Below are 25,779 nucleotides of genomic sequence, written 5' to 3' on the forward strand. Positions count from 1 at the left end.
GTAATGTGAAACTAGCATTGATTTTCTAATCATTTTTTTTACATAAAACAGTTTTTTACAGAATTTTACTAGATATGTAAAAGCAGAAAGAATATCTTGAATAGGAGCTGTCAGGTAATTCACATCTTCTATTAAAAACACCAGGAAACAGTCTGGCTGTTCTTACTAAGGAGAAGATGATTCCTTCTCTAACATCTGAAAATAAACCTTAAGAACAATGTGGACATGCAATATATACTTCTAGTATATCCAACAACATAAACATTCAAAGATCAGATCCCTATTTTTATGTTTGAAGTTCTTTAGCTTAGGGAATAGAGCACACTTAATTCTGATTGTCATCAAGTATTAAATTTGTTTGATTGCACACCAGTAAAGGGATTATGCATGTGAATATTAGTAAACTGTTCTCCACGTGATAGTAGAAAGGGCGTCAGTGGCAGTCTCATTGCAGAAGAGTCTGTAAAGTTATTGCAAGCAAAGAGTGTTAGAATATGTGAACACAGCTCAGGCTTAAATATGCTATCTTAAAATATTTAAAATGTTTTAACTAGTAGTGACTTATTCATCATAATAGCAAAATGTAGATATTAAATCCAGAATAAACTTCATCCTAAAGTCAGAGCAATAGAGAAGTAGGTTTTTTCTTCAATTTAATTTCAGAATTGTTTTAATTTCATAAATAGTTGCAAGTCTCAGACATTCACTTTTTTATCTTATATACAAAAGATGTAGCTTAATTTTGCTGAGATAACTGTGTAAGAATTTAGTGGTTTAACTTATTTCTGAATGTTAGTCATGTTAAATGTTGACTTTCTTTTTTTTTCCTTTCAGCTGTACAAGGGTAGAATTAATGCTACGAGTCACGTAATTCAACATCCAATGTATGGAGCTGGACACAAATTCCGTACTCTTCACTTGCCTGTCTCAACAACTCTAGCAGAGGTTCTTGATCGTGTGTCAGGCAAGTTTGCAATTATTTTTATTTTTTAAGATACAGTTTCAAATCCCCACCCTCAAAAAAACTCCCAACAAACCCTACAAACCAAACAAACCCCCCTGCATAAAACAAGTATGTCTAACATACATATTTGCAGTGTTCATTGGTAATTACCGACTATGAAACAGTGGTTTAAGTTGTAAACTTCTGTGTTTCCCTTACGTGTTTCATGGAAAATGCACTTTCACTGGTCAAATATGTTTTTTTTTCAGTCTATAACACTCAGGTGGGAAAGGTGGGGGATTTGTTTCTTCCCCTTTTTTTGTTTGGTGAGGGTTTGTTATTAGGCTTGCTTTTTCATATAAATGTGGTCTCAGATCTCTTGTGGGGTATCAGCAAGACCATACAAATGATGCTGCAAATGTCTTTAAAACACCCTGTCTTTCATCCAGTCACTTAAATATTCACAAATTATGTCAGTTAATTATTCTGGAACAGCATTAACGAACGCTCTGTTTAATTTCTGTGGTTATGCATTTGCCTGTTAGTAAGCAAACTCAAGTGTTCATGTAAGTGGAGATTGAAAACCATAATTTACTTATAGAGATTAATTTTTAAATTATATACCATGAGAGAATAATATTAAGGTGGGAATTTATTTGTTAGGGTTCTTTTAAGTTCAGTATTTGCATTTATAGTACTTGAAAACAGAGAGAGATGAACCCATCTGTAGGGGACTGTTGACCAGGCCTTCACAGACCATAATACGAAATTTGACAACTGGATGGTATTAATCTCAAACTGAATCCCACCTTGAACTTTAATGTTTATTTGATGCTTTAGAAAATAGAACTGCATGTTAAAGATTTTGGTTAGGGATTATTATTTTTTTAATGAAGTTAAAAAGCAGAAGGTGTTGTGTCCATGCCAGAGCTCTCTAGGTAAAACCAGGCAAGATTTAAGTTTATTCAAGGTTAGAAATAGAACAAATTTTGTTAGGTCATACTACATCAAAAACCAGTTTAATCAGTGTTTTTTAATTCAAGAACAAACCCCCACCCAACCCCAGCATTTCCTCTTTTTACTGTGGTTCTCGTAATAGCAAAGAAAAGTCAAAGGTCATCGTAGCAATTATGATTTTGCCATTTTGCAGCTGTGCACTGTAGTGTGTGCACTGAACTGCACATGTCCGACTCAGTATATATGTTCCTACATGTAGATATACTTCTGTGTAATGTTTTGGAAGTCAGTGTAGATCAGCTTTAATTTCTGAAGCAGATATTTGTGGAGTTCAGAGGAACAGTTTTATATGTACTGAAAATCTGGACATTGAAATTATTATCAGATTCATTAGGGTAATAAACATGTTACCCAACAAGGTGATAGAAGTGCTATAATAGTATCTGGCAGAATACTGCACAGCACAAGACGTGTTTGGGGATTTTAATCAAAAAACAGTGAAGCCTCAAAAATCTCTTGAGGCTTATTTACCAGGGAGTAATTTGCTATTTCTGATAGAATTATTCTTTAATCACTTACCATCCATGTCCAGACACAGTCATGTGTGGAATGTGATGTTAGGTCTTTAGATCTTTGTGCAGTTTCTGGTCAGAGTCACTGTAATGGGTGGGATAGTCACTGTAAGTGAGGTACTGATCAGCTGTTGAGCAGTGACATAAACTGTAATGAATAGCTGCCTTCGTGGTGTGTTGTGATTGACTTGATGGCCAGTGCTAATAGGGACTGGGGAAGGGAATGCGATGATGTGGTGTACTGGAATGCCTATAATTGAAATTGATCAAATGCTGACTTTGTAGGGCATCATAACTGACCAAAGCAAAGCAACTCTGAAGTTTAATAATTAGAATCTTTTAAAAATCCACCACCCAGTCTAAACAAATAAATAAGTAAGTGTTGGTTCCTCAGAAGCAGCAGTTTCACACACTATCTGCTTTTGGTCTGCTCTACTAACCAGTGTTTTCAGGCACAAGTCGTACCAAGCAGGTCAAACCATATCTCTTTCAGCATCTCACCCCCTGATGATACACAACTAACGGTATCTGGATAGTACTTTCAATCTTCAGTCTGTGGTTATAGCTTAAGGCTGCTGTGCCTGTGTGGAAACCATTAGAGAACTGTTTGACCAGTTTGGTGCCGGTGTTGTATGTTAAAAGGTTCAAATTATCCATTATCACTAGTAATCAATAATTGAGTAGTTGATTCCTGATAGTTTTGATCTACACTAATGATTGAAGCAAAACAGTTAAACTGCAGTGATCTAATATTCACTTAAGCACAAGTTGTGGATGTGTAATGTACTTCAGGCATTTTCCAGTTCCAAAGGAACAATCATACTTGCCAGTTCTGAAATTGAGTTATTATATAGTACTAGATACTCAGACCTAGATGCAACAGTTCATTTAAGTAAGTCTGTAGGTGTCCTTAAAGTTTGGGATTTTTATGTTGGTTTTGGGCATGGGGTTTTTTTTATTAGTATTTTTTAGTGGGGCTTTTTGTTTGCTTGTTTCGGTGGGGTTTTAGGGTTATAGGTTTTTTGTTCTTATTCTCATTTTTAACATACACTTGAGTTATCAGGTAGTGGTTTAAAGTGTTAGTTTTACTCAGAGGACAGGTTTTGGGGGGGCAAGGGGAACAGAATTATGATAATAATTCATTGATATTTATGAGACCATTACCGCCTGGGATGGAATAAATTCTGTGCCACTAAACAAGTTGACATTAGTCGTTAACAGCTTAGAAACAGTTACAAAATAAACTTGGTATCTTAAAAACCCCTTTCTCTCCTCTTTTCTTTTTTTTTCTCCTTGTATAGATACACCCAGTATCACAGCTAAACTGATTAATGAACAGAAGGAAGATAAAGAAAAAAAGAACTATGAAGAAAAAGAAAAAGTTAAAGCAGAAAATGGATTTCAGGACAATTACAGCGTTGTTGTTGCTTCTGGTATGTTTGGGGTTTTTTCTTCCAACTTTTGAAAAAATGAATCTTCCTGACATTAGTGGCATTGGGGACAGAATCATATCTACCAATAATTCTTTTTATTTCTAGTGATGGTTAAAAAATTATAGTACCCAGTTAATCTAACTGGCTTTTAATGTAGCACAGATTGGTTCCTGGTCGAACTGCTGCCTCCAGCAGATTATATACTTTGACAAATTTGTGCTGGAATGTGTGTGTGTCAGTGATATCTTGTGGATGCTGTTGCATTTTACGGGATTTTGTAGAGATATACTGGAGCTTGGATTATATAACAATATATTAGTATTTGTGTATTATTACTGGTATGGATATTCCTACCTCTAGCTTTTGATCACCTACTCCCATAACGAGCTTTAGAAATCAAAGAACCCATATACTTTGCCTAACAACACCATACAAAACATAGTAAAAATATAGTATAAGCGTAGTAATTTTGCAGTGAAGATTACAGTTCAGATGGTGATCTTCCAGTTCAGCTGTAGAGATCATTAGTCTTTCAGGTTTAAGTTCTGGGGTGTGTGAGAGAGACTAATGAACTTCAAACTGCCCTTTTCCTATGTGGCTTTCTGCCTTCATTGAGCTACCTCAATTTCATTTACACTTCATGAAGCATGAAGAAGAGATGCTGATTTCCTTTGACTCCTGGCACCAATATTTCTTAAGCTTTTTATTTCAGGTTTTTAGAATTAGATGTAACTTCAAACTCAAGTGTTGAAAAGGGCAGCAGTTTCACAGATATAGTTAAAACAATTCAGCATCCTTATCTGGAAAGATAATTGCAGTAGGTGCCACTTAAACAGGGTAAGCCTATTTTGATAAAATCTAAAATATTAATAGGTCTAAGTGAAGGGTTAAAGCATGAATGAAGAATCTAGGAAGAAAAAATTAGATACCGAGCATGAAGATACAGCATAGTATAGTCATCCATATCTAATCCAAATTGCATCTCTGAACATACTGCCTAATGTAATCCATTCCCTTTTAAGAAAGAAGCAGACTTAATTTTTTCCTTCCTTTTCTTTGTATTTTTTCCAGTTAAGTAAACCAGTTAAAATGTTAATTCATTTGCGTTTAGTTTTGCTATCTGTAAAATCCTTTCTTCTTCTGTCTTTTTATATATTGGGGGTGGGAGAGGGTGTCCTCAGAGCCTCATGTAGTCAGTGTTTCAATTGTTCCCTATTGCTGAAATAAATAGAAAGGGGAGATGCTATTTGGAGCCTGATTTCCTGAGACAAGCTGGTTTACTATACCGAGATTCTTGGAGAATGTCTTATGTATTATAGCTGCTCCTCCTGATCAGCTGAAACCAGAGTGTATTACAGCATTTCAGGTGTGGATGTTGTTATTTTTTCCACTGCTCTTGGCCGATTTTAAGGCAGTAATTGTATGAGGTTCTGTGCCTGCTGACTTTTTTACTTGGTCTGTCACCTGCATAGAGGGTCGTATTATTTCACCATACCTTGAGTCAACTTAAGCTGTCCCAAAATATGGCAGTCTTGCTATATAAGCTCAGTAAACTTTTATGTACCTATTCTGCCTTTTAGTTTTCATGTAGTGTTTGCTTCAAAAGATTTGTCCTAGGCAACTTTAGAAGCATGTTTGAAGGCACCTTTAATCACATGTGCTATTGTCAATGCTATAGCTTTGTAGGCCAGACAAGTGGTTGTTATCTATTGTTTGCCTGCTGAAATGTCTGTTGGCTTAGAAATTCTTACCTTTCTTGCTTTCAATTGAAAAAAAAAAAAAACCAACTAAATACTTTTACCATGGGGCCTTTAGGTAGACAAGCTTTCTTGCCAAGTTTAAAAGCAGACTCAGAATAGATTTTGAACTTTATTGTTATTATTTTTATTGATCATACAATGTAATATAGTTATGGCTTGGTTTGGTGTTGGGCTCAGGAGGATAAGCAGCCTTACAAATGTAAAAATACCAGGATTACTTCCAGGTACATTTTATACATGAATACTGTTCTGATACTTAATTTGCTGGTGCTCAAAGTTTGGATTTTTTATTGCTATTATTGAAGGTATTGAGTACATTGTATCTTGGCTGGCTGAAGTTACTGAAGACCAGATTGATTTTGAATTTTTTACTTCTGTGCTAGGTTTGAAATCTCAGTCAAAAAGAGCTGTTTCATCCACCCCTCCACGTCCACCATCAAGGCGAGGAAGAGTGATGGCAGATAAAGTAGGTACCTCTTCTTCAGGAGGAGAATCTTCCAGCAAGACCATTAGTGTTCCAGTCTTTCATCTATACCATAAACTTCTGCCAGGTATTTTTAATAACTGTTTTAAAACTTGACAATTACGTTTTTTCTGTGGCTGAATAGTGATTGTAGGCAGACTCAGGTTTTTTTGACCTGCAAGGCAGAACTACACTGGTATTTGTGCCCTGATATTTCATGTTCTGAGTAGACAGCTGACTTGCTTAGCTGCCTGGAAGGTTGATTTGTTAGTTCAGGAATGTTCTTGAATTCCATAAGACTTCTGATTTCAAAACCAGTATGTCTTAAGTCATGTTTTACATATCGCAGATACATTTTATGAGCAGAGCTGGACAGAGCTGGTAGCAATGTTGTAGTTAAGGCATAGAGAATGATCTCTGTCCTGTAGAGAGAAACGGATGTGACTGGATTTCTTAATCTTTCATCAAGGATAAAGGACAGGAACATGGGTGGAACACTTCAATGTTATTCAGAAGAGGTTCTTATCTGTCTTATAGTATGAACCAGCAAATGGAATTGTGTAAAAATTTCTGATGAAAACCATTTTCACCAAATAACAAAATAGATTTGTAACTTACTACAGAATTACGGGCTTTGAAGCTACCCTCTGGCTATTATTAGAGGGATCATATAGCTGGATTAAAACACATAAAATTGATACAGTTATTGCTACAGTTTTAGAAAGGGGATCAAAACTCAGTGCCGGTTTCATTATCTAGCTGGTAAAAGTTGACTGTCTATTAATGGCAGTATAGACCATTCTGTATTTGTGATCTGGTCAATCACGTCTTGTGTAACAGCCAGTTGTTACGAAAAAAGAAGCCATGGAAAGCAGATTAAGTAATGAAGAAAAAGGCAGAAAACATCATAACTTGCACAATGGCAAGACCTTTTTAATTTTAATTTAAGGCACCATTTTCTGATGAAGAAACAAGTTGCTACTAATGACCTTCCTGGAACTTGTGCTACTTAATGAAGTACAGTCAAGATGAAATGGGCATGTTAAGTGTATTATATGATCCAACTCTAAAATATTTCACTTTAGATGCAAGTCTGCTTGTTATCAGGGAAAAATTGTTCTGCCTTGAAAGTAACTTGTAATTTCAGGGAAGAACATGCTCTTCATAAGCAAGAGTGGCCAAAATCTTGTCTTGATTTGAGAAATCAGTTTGGGCTGTATTGCACGTGCATTTCAACTCTGAGCTGCTGCTGAGAAAAGTATTCCTGGCAGTGCCATTGATTTTCTTGCTGAGTTGTGTCCCAACACGTAGTGAGCTATGCTTGGGATCAGAAATTGTTTTTCAGTGCTCTTAGTTTCTCTGGTTTCCACTTTTTTCCACTTCAGCTCTTTTACATTAATTGTCTCACACTCTTATGCCTCCACAATTCATTGGTAATGCAGGATTAGGGTTTAATAGTAGGGGACAGGCAGTACCTGCTTAAAATGCACGTCAAATTACAGCTGTAGCCATTTGTTCAGTATGCCAAGTGCTTGGGCTCTCAGCACAGAGCTGCCTTAGGGAATGTTGGCTTAGTTCTTTGATAGTTGGTTCTAAACTGATGGGGCCCCTTTTCCCAAGAGAACAAATGGTCAATTTAAGCTCTTGGTTTGGAGCCAGATAATATTTAGTCTACTTGGCATCTGTGGTACAAGTAATGAACAGCACCTGGACATGTATGTTAAAATAACCCAATCATAATTTTGCTTTCTGACTTGATGCCATTGTTGCTTAGGCCAACCATTACCAGCTGAAATGACACTTGCTCAGCTTCTGACCCTGCTATATGACCGTAAGCTCCCTCAAGGATACCGATCAATAGACTTGACAGTTAAGCTTGGTTCCAAAGTCATCTCAGATCCAAGCTTGTCGAAAACAGACTCATTTAAACGTCTTCACACTGAAAAAGGTGAGTGTTTGTACTTTTTTGGTATTTTCCCTTTTAAAATGCTTTTATTTTAGATAAAAATGCTTTTATTTTCTTGGTAAGTAACAGCAGTTTTCTGTATTTTCTTGGATGATGTTTCTGAGCTATTCTCTACAAGACCAGTGGTTGTGATAAAGAAAATTCTTTGCCTGTCTTTATAAGATGCACCACTGTGATTGTTCTGGCTTCATTTCTTTCTTCATAGTAGTGTTGTGTATGATATGTTTGTGTGATTGTAGATGTAATGTGTATTTTATTTCTTGGCATGTATGACAGTGCTCTGTAATAAGTGTTAGCATTGATAACCAGGGTGGATTAGGTAATGCGAGAGCTTTTTAAAACCACATGAATTTGGGAAGCCTGCGAATTTTTTTTGTTGAGGTAACTTGCTTACTTAAATACTTCACTGAAAATGTGATTTATTCTCAAGCCCATCTGAGTAGGTCTTGTAACTCTGGTTTTTAAAAACTCTATTTTTAACATTTTTCAATACAGTCCCTTTCTTGCTAAGGTTTTTTTTCTAATTACTCATAGTGCTGGTGAAAGGGGAGGGAGGAGATGTATCCCAGGAATCTGTTTTGAAATATTTTGATATCATTCCTTAGAGGAATGGGACCTTGGAATTAAACTATGGTGAACTGCTAACACAGCATAGAATTGTGAATTCAGCTATTTTAAGATAAGGGCTTCTTAGAAAATCCATTTGCTTGATAGATCAGTCTAGAAGAGATAAGAAACAGAAAGAGAAGTTGGGGAAAAAAAGTCTTGTTATCTGGTCTAAGCCAATGTTTTGTGACTCCAGGTGATGGCTGGATATAGAGAGATCTCTCTTTCAAATATTTTTTTTTTTGCTTATTTGCTGTTTATTTAAATTCTAAACCTGTAATATTTTCCTGTTTGAACAGAGGTCTAGTTTAGTAGTAGAGTTGCATGTGAAAACATGAAGGTCCTCTTTTAACTTTAAGTTACTAGACAGTTGGGGTTTTCTAAACTTGAGATTAATACTTTTGAAATTTTGACTTTGTCATTACAAATCTATTGATCTGTGGTGCTATGCAGCAAAATATCAGTTACGTTCAGATGTCTCAATCATCACTCACCAGGTACAAAGGTTTGTGCTACTGCATTTCTATTGCTAGCTTTTGATATCTCTAGAAATCATTCTTGCATCTCCGTAATTTCCATATTTACTACTTAAAGTAGCCTTTTTTATATGTGGTGGATAGATTTGATAGCTTCATGTAGTGTCTCCAGAGCTGCATTTATAGTTACTAGAGGAAAAGTGTCTTTTTGGATTTGTTTTTTTTTTTCTGTGTGCTTCAATGCCTTTGAGAAGAGCAGTTTTCATAGCTGAAGTGCATGACTACACTGAAAACTCACAGAGCTTTCATGGGGGTGAAATGGTTTCAACTGGGTTATAAGAAGATTAACTAAATCAAGTGCTGGAGAAGCGTGCTTAACCGTAACTCCTTACAACAATATTTAAGATGTGAAAGGAGTAGCATTATATTTGCACTCATCATAAAAGATGTTTATTTTAAAATTTGCCTTATCAAAGAAATTAGCCTTGCACTGAGGTGGTTTCTGTCTGTATCTGTACGAAGAGTAGACATCCAAGCTGGATGTACTTAGTGTTGTGCATGGGCTCTATGTGGCCTTTTATATTTCTCACAGTCCATCCAGTTGATTAAGAAGAATTGATGTACATACCCCTATGCATCCCTGATTTGACCTTATTAAATATGATACTTTGATCACATTGCTTCACAGCAATGCGCTCCTCCCACGACATATCCATAATGTCCTTACAGCCTGGTGCTTCTTGCACATTGAAAAGTTGAGAATTAGGATGGGGAAAGGCCTGCTGTTTCCTATTCCCTTTCAAACTGCGAAAAATAGGTTTTGAAAAATAAAGTACCAGTGGGTAAAAATTGAAAAAAAAAAAAATTGGTTTTGGTAGCTGCATTAGTGCTTTAATGTGCTTCTGTGTTTTATAACGAATGGTAGCATGTGTGCATCCAAGTATGGTCATGGATTTTCAGCCAGGTGTTGATCAGCTCATAGCGAAGAGAAACTGAGACCTCTTGATCAATGCTGCCTTTTGATGTGGGTATACAGTGAATTCTCTGAGGGCCATTGCATTATAGTATTTAACAACATAATCTGCAATACAGATTCTTTAGATGAAGTAAACTGAATATTCACTGTGAAGTTCGCTTGAGCAGAACCTTAATTCTTGGCAGATTGAATTGTGGCAAGGTTTTGTATATACAATCTGTATGCATCATTGTATAACATGTTGTACAAGATATTATGGTGCTTAGTCATAAACTGGGATGATGGAGGCTAGAGGAAAGTTAAGAGATCTTGATCTTTTTTATGGGAAAGAATAGAATTAAATTTCATAGCTTTGGCAGAGGTTCATCTTGATACTTCCCAGAGAGGAGATGTGAGAACCATAAGTGGAGTGAGCGATAGGTGACAGGACTTTATGGATGGTGAATTAAATGATGGGAAAGGGGAAACTGAAAATAAAAATCCTGTTCAACATGTTTGAGAACAAAGCAAAGCTAATTTAAGTAAGGTTACCTTTCTTTTCTTCAGCTATAAACTCTTTTATTGGAGAGTAACAAACCTACTCTTACCTCCTAATGCAGCAGCATTAAAAATGTCGTGCTTCCAAAGTTAACAAAATTTTGAAGAGAGAGATCAAATTCTAATAACACATAAAAGAATTAACATTTAACCCTGTATACATATCCCAAGTTACAGCGTGGATCTGCCATTACTGGAAGAAGGTACCACAGATACTTTTTATTTTGTTTTGGTACTCTTGTACTCATTCATTTCAGGTTCTTGTCTACGTTTTTTCGTAAGAAGAAATTGCTACTTTGGAAGTACACTTTCAAGCGAGGATGAAGAAATAAGCACAGTATCAATGATGATGTATTAATTCGTTTTCCCTCTGTGTTTTTGTAGAACATACAGATTTGCTGGGACCATGCCCTGAAGATGAAGCAATCAGTCCTGGGGATGAGTGTATGGATACAGTTCTAGATGAATCGCTTCTTGAAACCTGTCCCATTCAGTCTCCACTGCAAGTTTTTGCAGGAATGGGTGGATTAGCCCTTATTGCAGAGAGACTGCCTATGCTTTATCCTGACGTAATTCAGCAAGTGAGTGAAAAAATCAGCATAGAAAAACATGCTAAGGATGTTGTGTGTTTTTCTCATACCATGGTTCATTTTGACATTTCAGTTAGGTGTGGAAGCTGCTTTAAAATAGGCAAGTGCATGACTCCAGAGCCCAGTCCAGCTATATGTGCTGCTTCCTTATGCATGCTATAGGCTAGTTGAGTAGCCATGTCCTTGTGGCACAAATGTATGAATTCGGTGTTGCTGCTTGCCTCACTTCTGTTCATTCATAAAATATCTTGGAGGGAGAAGTAACGTGAAGTTGTTGATGAACTGTAAAGCCACAGCTGCTTGCCATTTAATCGCTCGTGTACCCTCAGAGGATTTTGTATAGGTAGGGTTTACCTTTTAAAGGTATTGGTTGTTCTTTTTGCAATGTGTAGTTAAATAATTTCTTACTTAACAGTCTGATATATAAACTAATATTTGTGTTCATTTATGTGTAGCTTACATCTCCTATGTCTCAGGGTTTTAAGTAATACATTTTTAACAGGATTTTAGTCTGGCAAAATACAGTTCCTTGCTTGTGCAGGCAGGACTTCCTTAAACTGTTCTGAAAATCCAAGAAATATGCCCTTGGTGTAGCCATTTATCTGGTCTCCATATCTGTAAATGGTTCTGTATTTCCTGTGATTTTTTTTTTTTAATGGTGTCCTATATTAAGAATGTATGTCTTTTAGATCCCAACTTTTATTCAGGTTTTGCCTGGGTGATTAACTGAATGACTACCACTTCTTCTTTTGTTTTTGTTGTTCAAGGTGAGCACTCCGGTGGTGACATCAACCACGCAGGAAAAGCAGAAGGACAGCGATCAGTTTGAATGGGTTACCATTGAGCAGTCAGGGGAGCTGGTGTATGAAGCACCAGAGACAATTGCTGCGGAACCGCCGCCGATCAAGTCTACTGTTCAGACTATGTCTCCCATACCCGCCCATTCTTTGGCTGCCTTTGGTTTATTTCTTCGTCTCCCGGGCTATGCTGAGGTGCTGCTAAAAGAACGGAAACATGCTCAGTGTCTGTTGAGATTGGTGTTGGGAGTTACAGATGATGGTGAAGGAAGTATGTGCTGCAATTACTATGTTTCTTTGTAGACCACGGCTAGATCATTTTACTTTAAGTTGATTTGCACTCTAATGCTTTTACCAGGAAGTTGGAATTAATTTGTGCAGAACTGTATTGCTAGCAGATAGTGGATTACCTGTTGTCTCTAAATATTACATTCTGTCTGGCAAAGTTTCATCACAATCACCAGTATTAAATGTTTTCATTTAGATGTCAATAACTGTAAAATTAACTGCTGGTAAAACAATCCCACTGTCAAGATGACACTGTGCTCGAACAGAACAATCTGAGTAGCTAGGCATGCTCAAGTAATGGAGCAAACTTTCATAATTCTGCAACCAAATGCAAAATAATAGGGATAGGAGCATAGCTACAGCAGGTGTAGAATAAAATGTGGAACAGTACTGTTCTACAAAAGGAGAGAAAGAGCCTAAAGGTCACAGTGATCAGATTAGGTGAGCAGGAGCTCTGCCTTCATAGTGTGAGTTCAGAGGGAGAATTGGGTTGTTCTTCGATGAACAAACAGATGAGCTGAGAGACAATTTGTAGTCAGTCTTTGCAACCAGACCTAGAATTCTGCATATAGTTCTAATATTTGTATTTTTTAATGTTTCGAAAAACTGGAAGAGTGTGTGTGAAAGGTGCTTCGGTACTTTTAAGACATTTCTTCTCCTTATGACTTGGAAAAAAACGCTGTTTTCTATAGAACAATCAACAGAAGTTAATCTCTATTCAGTATCTTATAGTGTGGTGAACAACATGCAGCTCAGAAGACCAGCTTGTCTGTTCTCCCTTCTGTTTATATTTTTATTTCTCTTGTATTTCTTTAGGTATAGGAAAGTAGACAAGAAAAAACTGGCTAAAAAAAAAACCCCAAACAAAAAAACCCCAGTCTGGCTGTTTACTCCCTTCTAATTTGAGTAGTAATTAACAGAAGAACTATGTTCACTCCCTCAGATTTTTATGTCCTTGAGTGCTTTTTTTTTTTCCCCCTTTTTTAATAGAGACCAACTCAAACCCTTAAAATTCGGGTTGCTTTTCTGGGGGTGGGATGGGATCGGGGGAGAGGGGTGTGCATGCATCCACTATTGCTATTGGAACACAGTTCCAGAATATAATTTTCCTGACAAGTAGGAGCTGCTTTAATTTTTAGCCTAAATTTATTCATATCCAGTTTGTGCCCATTTATCATTGTGCCAGCATTGTTCTTCAGCATAAATAGCCTGTCTTTCCCCAATGCATTTGTTGAATTTTATTCCCTCTTAGCCTTTGTTTTAGCTAGTCTGAACAGTCAGTTTCTGCAGTCCCTAAGCCAAATGTCTGAATCCAGCTCTTTACAAAACACGGCAACAATTGTACACTGTATTCCACATTAACTCTCAGTATGAAGTATTAATTTTCTGTTGGAAATACATCTTTTCATACACCTATAATCTCTTCTACATTCTTGCATAAAGAGCTGCACTTACAAATCCATGGCTCATAGATTAAACATGGATTCAGTTGTCTGTAAAAAATAAATCATGGGCACATGTTTAGATTTAATTTCTTTTTTTTTGTCTCATCATCATTTGGCTACACCTGCTGTTCTGGAAGGCTATCAGATGGGCTTATTTCCAGAGGTGTTCAGGTTTATTTATGAAGATTCCATTTTTCCTTATTGTCTTGACAAAGAGTATCAGATAGATATGAATTAACTTGTGCGTATGCATGTGTGTGTTGTAGATACATATACATACAAATATGGCCATACGTACTTGTAAAGCATTTCAGTTTAGACCTCTGGATAATGATGTAGCTGATAAACTACATAGGGAGAAAATAATATATTTAAAGTAAGAAGCAAACTTCTGGACAGACTTGGCTATTTTGGAGCATTTTCAGTTGTCAAATATCTCTCTTTACTTATGCACTGGGGAAGGAATGTGAAATGCATTGTTAAATACAGAAAAAATTGAGACACTCTCCCAAATCTGAGTGTGTTACATTAATAGGTCACTCTGTTTGAAATGTAGCTTTTAAAAGAAGTCATTTTTGTTCCTAAGGCAAAAGGGTTAAAAATTGAAATAACTACTATAAAATTCAAACATGCAGCTCATCTAATTAAAATTATGTTTGTATTTCACCGTGTATTCAGCATGAATAGCATCACAGCTTGCGTTATGTCAGTGTCTTAATTCCCACTTCAGGCGCATGAATATGGAAACAAAAATTGTCCATGATAAGGTCTTTGTCAGCTGAGCTGGTGTTAGCTGACCATGTGCACTGTTTATCTTGCTGTAGGTAGAATGTTTAAAAAAAAAACCCCAAAAAATTAGTTTGAATGGCCTTTCTTTTCTTCATTCAGAAATACAGCCCAAAGTGTAGTCAAGTACAGAAGGTATACTCACTGTTATTCACAAACTAAGGGTTTTTTCCCTGGAATTAACGAATCAGATTGTATAGCCTTAGTTCTTAACCAAATCCATAAAGGAAAGAAAGAAACATTATTTCTGCTACACTCTTCTGCTGAAATTTTTTTTGTGAAGATAACCCTCATCTTAGCTTACTATATGCAGATGCTGCTGTCCTTAGTGCTGTTTATAAACCACTACAGAAATGAACAGGCTGTATTGAACAGGCTGTTGTTTTAGTAATTTCTTTCTTCTTTCATCTAGGTCATATCTTGCAGTCTCCTTCAGCAAATGTGCTTCCAACTCTGCCCTTCCATGTGTTGCGTAGTTTGTTCAGCACTACACCACTGACAACTGATGATGGAGTGCTGCTTAGGCGGATGGCGCTGGAGATCGGGGCTATACATCTAATCCTTGCTTGTCTATCTGCTCTAAGCCACCATGCACCCAGAGTGCCCAACTCTAGTCCTAACCAGGCAGAGGTAAGTTTAGCAGCAGAGTAATTGCCACTGAGAAGCAGTAAGAGTTTTAACTATAAAAAAGAAAATAATCTCCATGCTTTCATTAGCCTTAATTTCTGCAGAGCTGCTATTTAAATGAAGAACTAAAATAATTAGAAAGTACTTGATTAAGTAATTGTCCTTTCATGTTGCAAATAAACATAGTAATCATGAAGTCTAACCAACGAAGAAGGCTTGTCAGGAGGCATTAAGGTGTAATCAGTTTCTTTTACAGCACCTTTTTTTAGTGCATGGGAGGCATAATGCTCAATAGATGATGGTTCTTTAATCCTCATTAGATAGCATGACCTCACTACCTTATTTAGCATTCATCATCTAAACTCTACAGGCTGCAAATTATTTCCCTTTAAATGCTTCACAAACGCAAATGAGTTCTGATAATTAATGAATTAATGCAGTGATTTTTATATCCCCTTTTTACTGATGGGGAAGTGAGAGCCAAAGACAAAAATTTTCCATTGAATTCAAGATCTCGAGTGAATCTCCAAAATGAAAGTTTTTTCAGAGTACTTACTGTGCTATTCTATTCAGAACATGTCTTCCCTTATTTTTTTAGGATTATGAGTTGTCATTGCTGTATAACATACTGATTGTTTATAAGTGTTTACAAAAAAATTTCCTGGCTTGCCCTCCTTAGCATCTTTGTGGCAGAGGATTGCCTGAAAAAGTACCTTGTGACTAAATGTTTGGCTAAGTTAGATGCAAAATATAGGGCTGTCTGTATTGTAGCAGCTCTGATACTGGTGAGGATTTGAGCAAGGAAGAGATGAAGCTGTGCATGAGAATAATTCACTTTAATGGCTAGTCAAATTTAAGGGGAAGCTGAGATATTCTGCTCCTAATGGGGTTATCAAGCTGCTGAAACATTAACGCCTTCGCATTACTGCGCTTTTGGAGGGAAAGGGCAACCATTAATTCTTATCTCTGCTTCAGTTCTCCCATGACCCCTTAAACACCTTGCTTTCTCATAATTCATATCTATCAGGTGATAGATGGTAACTTGAAACTAGAGCTTCATCAGGCCTACACTGAGTCTCATATTTTTGGAGCCAGGCTTTCCCTTAGGTGCTTTAAGTCAGTGTTCGTGACAGTCCTCTTGAGTGGTAAAGGCACAGCATGCTCATGAGTGATGTAATGAGTAACGTCTGCGTGAGGATAACCACGCGGCTGTTTCATCACTGAGTTGCATTGCAGTCCCAGTGTAAAAGTTAAATGGTGACTCCAGACTGCTGTCAGTAGGGTACTTCAGAGGCGATAACTTTTTCTAGCCTTGCAGTCTGTTCACACGGAGTTTCTTTTGCTTCAGGTATAATCGTGAACAAAGTCACTGAAGACAATCTGAAGAGAAAATTAAACTTTTCAGAGCTGTAAATCAAATATTACATATTATAGTTCGGCACCTACTTCCCTGACCTGGTTTCCAGTAAGGCTACTTGTAACTGTAATGAAAGTAGCAGGTGTTCATCACTTTGGAAAATGAGGTCACTTGTTTAGGTGCTAAATATATAACTAGGAAAACATTAGTTAAAAAAGGCTTCTCAGAGGTATTCCTACATCCTTTTCACCAGAGAACAGATAAACTTTCAAAATTAGCTGAAGTATTGAAATAGATTCCTAAGGGCTAGGTAGTATAACATTGGAGTTATGTTAGTAAAATGCAACCTGGACACACACCTTTGGAAAAATTTAATCTCTCAGAAGGTTTTATGGATGTTGTATTTTCTCTCTTGTATTCTTCAGAGAAAATAGTGTATGTTTCAGTGACACAGAGATCATGTGTCAGAGCTTTATGTGAAACTTAGGCATCTTGCAATTTTGGAGTATTTCTTCAAAACCAGTGCATGCTTGATCATCTTAACATTTTGATTGTGTGCGTTTGATGACATTTCTACCTCTGTTCACTTCATCTAACTATGCTATTAGACTTGACTAGATATTAAACAAAAATAATTGCAGAGCTGTGATGTTTAGCATGAGCAGTGTCAGTATCTTGAAAGAGAACAAAAATGGCCTTACAGAAGAATTCACTGGCGAGAGTTTAGCACTGACCTGTGCTGTGAATCCATGTATGAGGCAGTCTTTCCTGTCTAAAGCTTTGAATTCCCCTGTGCTGAATTCACAGTGCTATCTTTATTAAGTTACTATGTTGGGGTTACCATCTTTTTCAGAACAAAGGTTTTTCCTAAAGATTTAGCTCATAAGATGAGAAAAATAAAATTATTGTGGTTGGTTGTTTTATGTTGTTTTTTTTTTTTTAACTTAGCCACAGGTGTCAAGTACACACAACAGTGCATCAACAGAAGAACAGCAGTTGTACTGGGCTAAGGGTACAGGCTTTGGAACAGGCTCCACAGCTTCAGGATGGGATGTTGAACAAGCTTTGACTAAACAAAGGTTAGAAGAAGAGCATGTGACCTGCCTTCTACAGGTATGTAGTAATGATAAGAACTTGAACCATTAGAACCTGGATAATAAAAATTGAGCTTGTATTTTTTTTTCAGTCAGGAAGCACAATAATTACAGTATTTGTGGAAAAAAAAAAAGAATTAATTTACAACTGTGTCTCTACATGAAAATTCATGTAGATTGTACCTTGCATGAGGCTGTTTTCCAACATTGGTAGGCTGCTGCATAAAAAAGACCCAAGTGGATAAGCTTAAGTGACTGTTCTGATTAGACAATGAACAAAGAAGCATTCCAGTGTATTTCCCTGAAGCTGTCATATATCTCTGGACACAACTTCATTTGGTCAAAAGTAAAGACTCTCCATTAAAGGAGGAGGAGGATGCAGGAATGGGAATTTTGTTTGGTGTGGCAAATAATCTTACCCATTGATTTCTTGGATATTTTTGCTCTGCTTTAGGGAAACGCCTACAATGATTAGTAGTGTCCATGAATGTCTTACGCCAGTGTAACAAAATCTCACTCAGACATACTATAAAATCAGGAATATGTTAATTAAAGGACAGTAGTAAATCACCAGTAACCATCCACATTTTAGTAAAAGTCTGCTGCTTTCCAAATGCCTCATGCTAAAAAGAGCAGCATCCTGCTTAATTAGGCTTTTCAGTCCGTTTTGAAGCGCAACCAACCCCTGTTATCTTTGGGCAGTGTAGGGAAAATGGGATTCTATCTAGTCATCAAAAATTTCATTCACAGAACTGTCAGCTCAAATGCCTTAGCTAACCTCACTGCTGGGGTAGAGCACAAAGTAGATGAAATTCAGAAAACGCCCATGCCCTGACGCAGATACCATTTTGATGTGATCGATTCTTCCAGTCACTGTAGATCACAAGGCACAAGTATCGTGTCCTTTGCAAAAGCAAAACAAATAAAATCCAAAACAATTTTCCTAAGCAAGAAAAAGGAAAATCATCTGAATTACTCATGGTTGAATCTTCTAGGCACTTCTCTGTATTATTCCATGCAGAGGTTTAGCTATAACTGCTGTTAAGTCACGAGGTAGGGAGGCATTTGCATTGGCCTGACAGCTGTTGTAGGAAGAAGTAAATAGCGCTTCAGCGTTTTGCTGAAGGTGTCAGTCAGTTGTTTAGCAGACTTTGCCCAGTCCCTTCTTTAGAAAGGTTGTTTAGAAAAATTCTGTTGTACGGAGTGCTGATAAGATGCTGCAGCAGCCTACCAAGGGTGATGGGGTTAGAGTGAAGAGAGAGAATGAAGGAATGGAGGAAAGGTTAAAAAGGTGAACACAGTGCCTGAGACTTCAAATAATACAGCCTTTCAAACCTTGAAGTTACTTAATTTGAGAGTACAACTGCACAAATCAGACCTGTGGAAGTACATGGGGTTGAATGACTCCAGCACGTGGTAAGGGCCTGCGAACTCAGCAAGGGCTGCCCTTGGGACCAGACAGTGTGCAGTCCTGAGGCGAGTCCCTCACCTCCACTGAGAAGGCCACTCTTTGTTTACTGAAGCAAGAGCCATAGGTACACGTGGTTGTTCTGAGTGACTGTCGTGCTCACCATGAGTTGCACTTTCATCTGTAAATCCTGAAGCCTCATCCAAAAGGAACTCAAGTGGTTTTGAAACATTTACAGTTGAAAAAAGAAAAAAAAGAGGAAAAACTCTTTTTGTTGCTAGTGGGTCCCCTGAAGTGATTGAGGCTGATCAGCAGCATCTCAGTGGTGTGAGCTCACAAACTCCAGTTTCAGGTAACTCCATTTATACTAATGGATTTCTTAAAGTCATTCAGAATTATAATAGCTGTTTAATTTGAGTATTAGCCAAAGTTGGGATCATAATCCAGTAATTGTTTAGAATTTTTTCTGAGAGGTGTTTTAGACTGCTGAAATAAATATCAGTACTGAATTGGTGAAATAGCAACATGTTTTGGTATCTTCCTTGAGGAGGAAAGTCAGAGTTCTTTTGCCTAAAATAAATCAGGTTTGATTAAGTGTTTTTGTGTATTTCAGGTTCTTGCCAGTTACATAAATCCTGCAGGGAGTACATCTAATGGAGACACCCAAACTAGCCATGAGGGAAGAGGACAAAACAGCAGTGCTCTTCCATCTGTTCTCCTAGAACTACTCAGTCAATCTTGCCTCATCCCAGCAATGTCGTCATACCTCCGCAATGATTCAGGTAATGTGACCTTGTCTCCTCCTACATCAGAGTTGGCTTACTTCATTCAAATGAATTTTTATATCAACAATAGATAGTTCTGGCTAGTTTCAGCATATTGCCCAAATTAGAATTGTACTAATGGAGCAGTCTCTTGAACCTTGGTAAACAAAATTATAGTGGTAGTTTGAAATACCCTTTTATTGTAAGGGTTTAAACTTTGTTGTTGTAAAGTTGTTGGCTTTTTTTTTTAATTTGAAAATTCAACAGTTTAAGAATGAAATTAATAGGAAAAATATTATTTCCATCTGCAAAGTTGTATTTTAGCTGTTTGGTAGAAGATAGAGAGTATATACATTTTGTACAAGACCACGAATCTTACTGTGAGGGAAAACGTTAATTCTGTGAGCAGGTATATGCATGAAGTTGATAAAGGGTAAGTCTCTCTTACTTTGATCAGAGCTTGTTCAGCTTTATTTAAGGAATATACAAACGAGTCAATTATCAAAACTGCAAAATATTTCAAATATATAGGAACAATTAAATTGTTGTAGCGGAGGGGGGTTAAAGGAAAAACAGATTAGTCATATGTTGCCATTACATTTCTACTCATGAATTTAAAACAAAAGCATTTTGATAGTTTCATCCAGTATGGTGTACCTTGCTTACTGTTTCAGTTGTACAAGGTAGTGTCAAGCAGTATGAGTTAGACAAATGCCTGTGTGGAACTAACAGCAAGATCAGCAGACTGGGTTTGTGATTTATGTTCAGCCTCAGTAGATGACAGGTTTTAGTATGAAGATATTGATAAGCATTTCTTCTTCAGATAACCATCAGCCTGATGTTTTGAAACACTGCCTTAGCCTTACATTGGATTTTTGTTTAGTAGTTTTGTAAGGATGGATAAGTAGTAAAAGGAGTTATTTAAATGCAAATTATTTGGGTTTGGACCCTTATTTTGCTTATTTGTTTTTGGAGTAACTGCTAAACCTTTTCTGACATGACTGCAGTTTGAATGCCAGTTGGAGAGTGAGGCAATGTGAATTTCTTGAAACAATGTCATAGCTTCATGTGGAGTTACACAGTATATTTTTTTACCCAGGGTGAAAGAAAAATCAGCTGTGTTTTAAGTATTTTCAAAGCTACGTAGGACTAAAACAAGAATGTGGCTCTTGTAGTAACTAGGGCACTGCATCATCTTGTATGATGGAATGGAAATAGTTCAAATGTCTGCTGGGACCTCACAGTAAAAATAAAAACATGATGATGTTTTACTTCCCAGACACAGTTTGACATCTTCCTAACCTTGTAATGAATTTGTTAATTCTATTTTGCAAGTATTACAGTGAGGAAAGTGACCTCTGTAGCTTATACACCAGGCTCATTATTGCAAATAAAAATCTAATGTAAAACATGAAGTAACCTTTCTAACAGGTACTCATAATTTTTTCCTTGTTGAGGTAGAAAGGAAAAGTCACTGAAAGACCTAGCAAAAATACTATGTTATCTAAAGTGTGAAGCTGTTGGTTCTGAGTTAGGGATGAATTACAGCTGTTGAAATAGCTTTTTGCTGTTTTCAACAGAAAAACGTATCTGTGTGTATAAGTCACCTTTAACAGGGGAAGAACAGTGAGATACCAATAGAAGCGGTGAGGTATGTGCTTATGGAGAGAAGTTCAGACTAGTTTGGCTTTCAGGGGTCATTTGTTTTCTCAAGGTACAAAGAAAAGGCAAAGTTTCAGTAGGAAATGTTGATTTTAGGTGTTCTCCACTGATAGACTACTGTTATTTGTGGTTGTCAGGGGATGATCTTGTGTTGTGCTTGTGAAATAAAAATTAGTAAAGAGTGAAGCAAGCAGTTACTTTCTGCTTTTTCATAAATGGATGTGTGGCTCTTAATGTAGCAGCACTGTTACGCTTAATACATTGATCCAAATGATAGTCTTGAATGCTTCCTGCTGTATTTATTTGAAATTCTATACATAAAACTATAATTAAAAATTCTCTGGGTTAAAAAAAAATGGCTTTGCAAGCTTAGATCAGTCAATCTTGGCTTTGAAAATGGAATAGGTTACTAGCATGAGAGGGAAGTGTGCAAAAAGGCATAGCTTCTGGAAAGAAGGTCTTCATCATTTGAATAAGATGCATTGAGTATGAAAGGAGTCCCTGAAAATAGTTTTTGTCTTCGTGATAGCCAGGCATAATTCCAACACAGTAATTACCCTTTAGTTCAGAAGCAGACAGATAATTCCCACATTAATGAATCTAAGTTGCAGGTGATGCTGGGGCTCCTGGTGTCACTAACAGAGTGTCAGGAGACATAGCTGACAGAGAGCCTGTCTGTCACAAGAGGGACAGAGGTTGGGAAGCTCTGAAGCTGTATTAAGCTCTGGTACAGCACTCATAATACTGAAAAATTACCTTATCCAGTAGGGCTGACTGCCTGCTCAGGAGGAGGGGAAAGGGAGCAGCATTATTAGTAACACTCATGAACATGGTCGTCTGGTTTTCAGACCAGTGTACCTTCTGCTATCAAAACTACTTTCACGTGGAAGGAGCAGGTAATTGTATTCTTCCTGTAACATGCTGGACTGAGAAATTAGGACAGTGTATACAGAGTGCTAATGGAGTGTTCCTGGGTTCTGGCACCCCAGCAGGTACAAGCTGTACCCATCACAATGCTGACAGAAAACAGCAATTTTCAGCAGCTCCAAACTTTCTCAGACTTGAATAGTGAGTGGTACTAGTGGAAGGTTACTCTTATGCTTGAGGTATTCCTCTACTAGATTTTTGTTTTTCCTGTAAATGGTTGCAGTAGCAGTGAGCTTCACACGTTACATATTTGCCTTACACATAAAATTCTGTGGGAAATTTTTTCTATAAAGGAATATAACATGCTCTTAAGGTGCTGGGTGTGTTGCTCCCCTTTATTGCATAGTAGGCTGCTACCACTGTGGTGATACATGATAGTAAGTATTTTGGTATCAGTGAGGATTTTCTGTTTGTCTTAAACATGTTCATTTCATCTGGAGAAGAGGAGGCTCAGGGCAGACCTTATTGTTCTCTACACTACCTGAGAGGAGGTGGTGGTGAGCTGGGGGTCAGCCTCTTCTTGCAGATAACTAGTAATAGCACGAGAGGGAATGGCTGCAAATTGCACCAGGGGAGGTTCAGGTTGGAAATTTCTTCTCAGAAAGGGAGGTTGGGCATTGGAATGGGTTGCCCAGGGAGGGAGGTGGTGGAGTCACCGTCCCTCGGCATGTTTAAGGAAAGGTTGGATGAGATACTTAGGGCCATGGTTTAGTAAGTAATATAGGTGGTAAGGGGATGGTTGGACTAGATGACCTTGGGGGTCTTTTCCAACTTTAATGATTCTGTGGTTCTGTTATTTAGCTACAGGTATGATACATCCTGCTTGTAAAGTTATTTCGACAAAATTCTTGAACAGTTCCTGTGTCAGAATATAAAATCAGCCTTTGTCACAGTCAGAAATTTATCTGAGGTTTTGTTGCTTAAATCTGTCCTGCCATCCCTGCTCAATTTGCCCAAAACACACATGGACTAGATTGTTATCTAGCTTGTTCTAGACAAAAGGAATATTGAACTGATAAGGAGTGCCCACATATCAGTTAGTCTTTTAGAAACCTCACCCTGACGCAGATCTTTACAAGCCAGATTTCTCTGACGTGTTCTGCAGCTTCATCTGCATCAGAGCAAGTTGGTTGTGAAGTCCTTGAAAATTATGAACTGATTCATTTCCATAATTGCTTGTTTCTTATAGAGAAAGAAGGTTTATCTGTCTGTGAAGGACTCTTAGCAATCACGCAAGGTAGATTACAGCTCTGGTGACAAGGAGCAATATCTGCTGTAATCATCTCCATGTCTCTTGATAGATTTTTGCCTGTGTTGGCTTTGTATCTTGGTATGGCATTATTGTGCCTTCTACTATCTTCCACTTCATCAGTGAACAAAGTTTGTATTTGTAACATGGTGAGTGTGAGTGGTGGGTTTTTTTGAACCATTTGTATTTATTCCTAAGTACTTCATTCACATTTAACTTGGTAAAATTCATGTGATCCTTAACTTCTGCATCATGGAACCTCAAGCGAGTATTATTTACTGAGCATTTATGCACATTCCACACCAACATCTCTCTATTTAAAACGTTTCATTTGAAAGAATGACTTCTTTGGGAACTCTTTCAAATATGTGAAATTTTCTCTCCTTGAACAAAATGCACAGAAATAAAATTGGTACAATGCAACAAGAGTTTCCCAGCAAACATGTGATTGTCAGGCTCTAACTGGAGTATGTGGCTATCTTGAAGGTCTGTTTCTTTCTGGTAAGAGTTGTTTCTCTAATGGACCTAGGTTTATGAATGCTATTACAAGGTAGTATTTACAAGTGGGAGAGAAGAAAGCAGTAGTAATAGCAGTCTTTGTAGCTAACAAGGTTGGTAGAGAGAATACAGTGGAATGGAATCACGAAATAGAAGGAAAATCAAGTGACTTTTAGGGTAGGGACTGTCTATTTCATTACAGGCTTGGACAGTAAAAAGCCTGGGGAAGCTGGGATTTATCAGTGATACCACAATATTAGGCTGACACTCCTTGCTTAAAAATGTATTTGTACTGATTTGTCCATAAACCAGTATCTAGCAAACCATGAGATGACTTAATCTTACTTAAATCTGAAAAGTGACAGAAGTTCGGCGTCACCTCTTCTTTGGGAGACAGACCTCATAGTAATGTTGCAGAATTCTGCCTAAACTCTTCTTTGCTTCAATTCCCAGTCTTAGAGGAAGCAGGTGATGTTTTTTTAGCTTGGGATTTCTTGCAGCCCTTTCTTCACATGCTCCCCTCTTAGCCACCCACAGACACCCTTCCTTCCCTGGTGGACAAAGACTCCACATGATGTAGCTTGTGGTGGTACATTAGCTCAGTCTTCCTTGGAGTTGACTGCTGAGAAGAGATGATGCATTTCTACGTGAGGGCTTTACTAAAACGGTTGTGTTTACTGACCAGCAAGTTCTGCTTCATAGGAGTCCAATATTCGCTTTTAATGCACTTTTAGTAATCAAGTACTGTCGCACCTTGGACTTGTGGATTCATTAGTACTTGTGCTGTTTCATCCCGCTGCTGAATATCTCATTGTGACCTTTATTTGGTAAGGACTGTAGACAAATCTTTTGAAGGTGAATGTACAGGGTGCTCTTCTCTGCCTCTTTTGCTATACCTTTGTTTGTTGAGTCGGTTAGTCCTACTTTTCAGGCCTCACCTCCTTACCTCAGAGCTTGGTAAGATTGCCTACTAAAGTTAATTTCTCTTCTATTAATCATGCTTACTCTCAAGGCGTTATACTTCTGTAAAATAGTTCGGTTCCACTGGACTGACTTGGCTGAGTACTTTAGGATGACTGTGTTCCTTTAGGGGTCTCTGAAGTTGTTACACTGACCTTACTCTGCTGCGAGTACTACATCTTTATTTACCCTTTCCTGAAGTTGTGAAGGTACTACTGCAGTGCAAATGTTGAATCATGCTAAAATTCTGCTTTGGGGCTGTTGACTTAATGTCTTGTAAGAGGTAGTTAAGATAATTTTTGGTTGTTGAGATTCTTGCACACATATTGGATTAAACGTATAAGCACCAGAGCCCTATATTGGAGCTCATTTAACTAAAGTTAGTCTTAGGTCCGCATGTAGCACAAGTATTACCTGTTAAGAGAAGATATCAGACTTCTGTTTTAAAATTACAGAATGTAACTCATGTGCCAGGGCAGTCTCTCAAGATAATATTACCCTGTGGCTTCCATTAAAATGTCAAAGCCTTTTACTATGAGCAAAATTACTACAATGGCAGTTTAGATAGACAGCATATAATTACCAAAATTAAAAATTGCTAATGAACTCATTCATTGGGAAAAGAATGATGCTGAACC

At 37.4% G+C, this 25,779-nt stretch overlaps 1 protein-coding gene across 1 annotated transcript in view; it reads left to right on the forward strand.

Moving 5' to 3' along the window:
- BIRC6 (baculoviral IAP repeat containing 6) overlaps window positions 1–25,779 on the forward strand; it is a gene marked incomplete at its 5' end in the record, with an annotated part of 179,163 nt that overhangs the window by 109,136 nt on the left and 44,248 nt on the right. The window contains 9 exons of the mRNA XM_084262246.1: window positions 835–964; window positions 3,774–3,905; window positions 6,049–6,216; window positions 7,903–8,076; window positions 11,074–11,270; window positions 12,047–12,347; window positions 15,008–15,225; window positions 17,528–17,692; window positions 19,695–19,863. Coding sequence (XP_084118372.1) covers window positions 835–964; window positions 3,774–3,905; window positions 6,049–6,216; window positions 7,903–8,076; window positions 11,074–11,270; window positions 12,047–12,347; window positions 15,008–15,225; window positions 17,528–17,692; window positions 19,695–19,863 — 1,654 coding nt within the window. The remainder of the gene's footprint in view (window positions 1–834; window positions 965–3,773; window positions 3,906–6,048; window positions 6,217–7,902; window positions 8,077–11,073; window positions 11,271–12,046; window positions 12,348–15,007; window positions 15,226–17,527; window positions 17,693–19,694; window positions 19,864–25,779) is intronic.

This window comes from Gallinula chloropus (assembly GCF_964237585.1).
Source record: "Gallinula chloropus genome assembly, chromosome: 3".
Taxonomy (NCBI): domain Eukaryota; kingdom Metazoa; phylum Chordata; class Aves; order Gruiformes; family Rallidae; genus Gallinula; species Gallinula chloropus.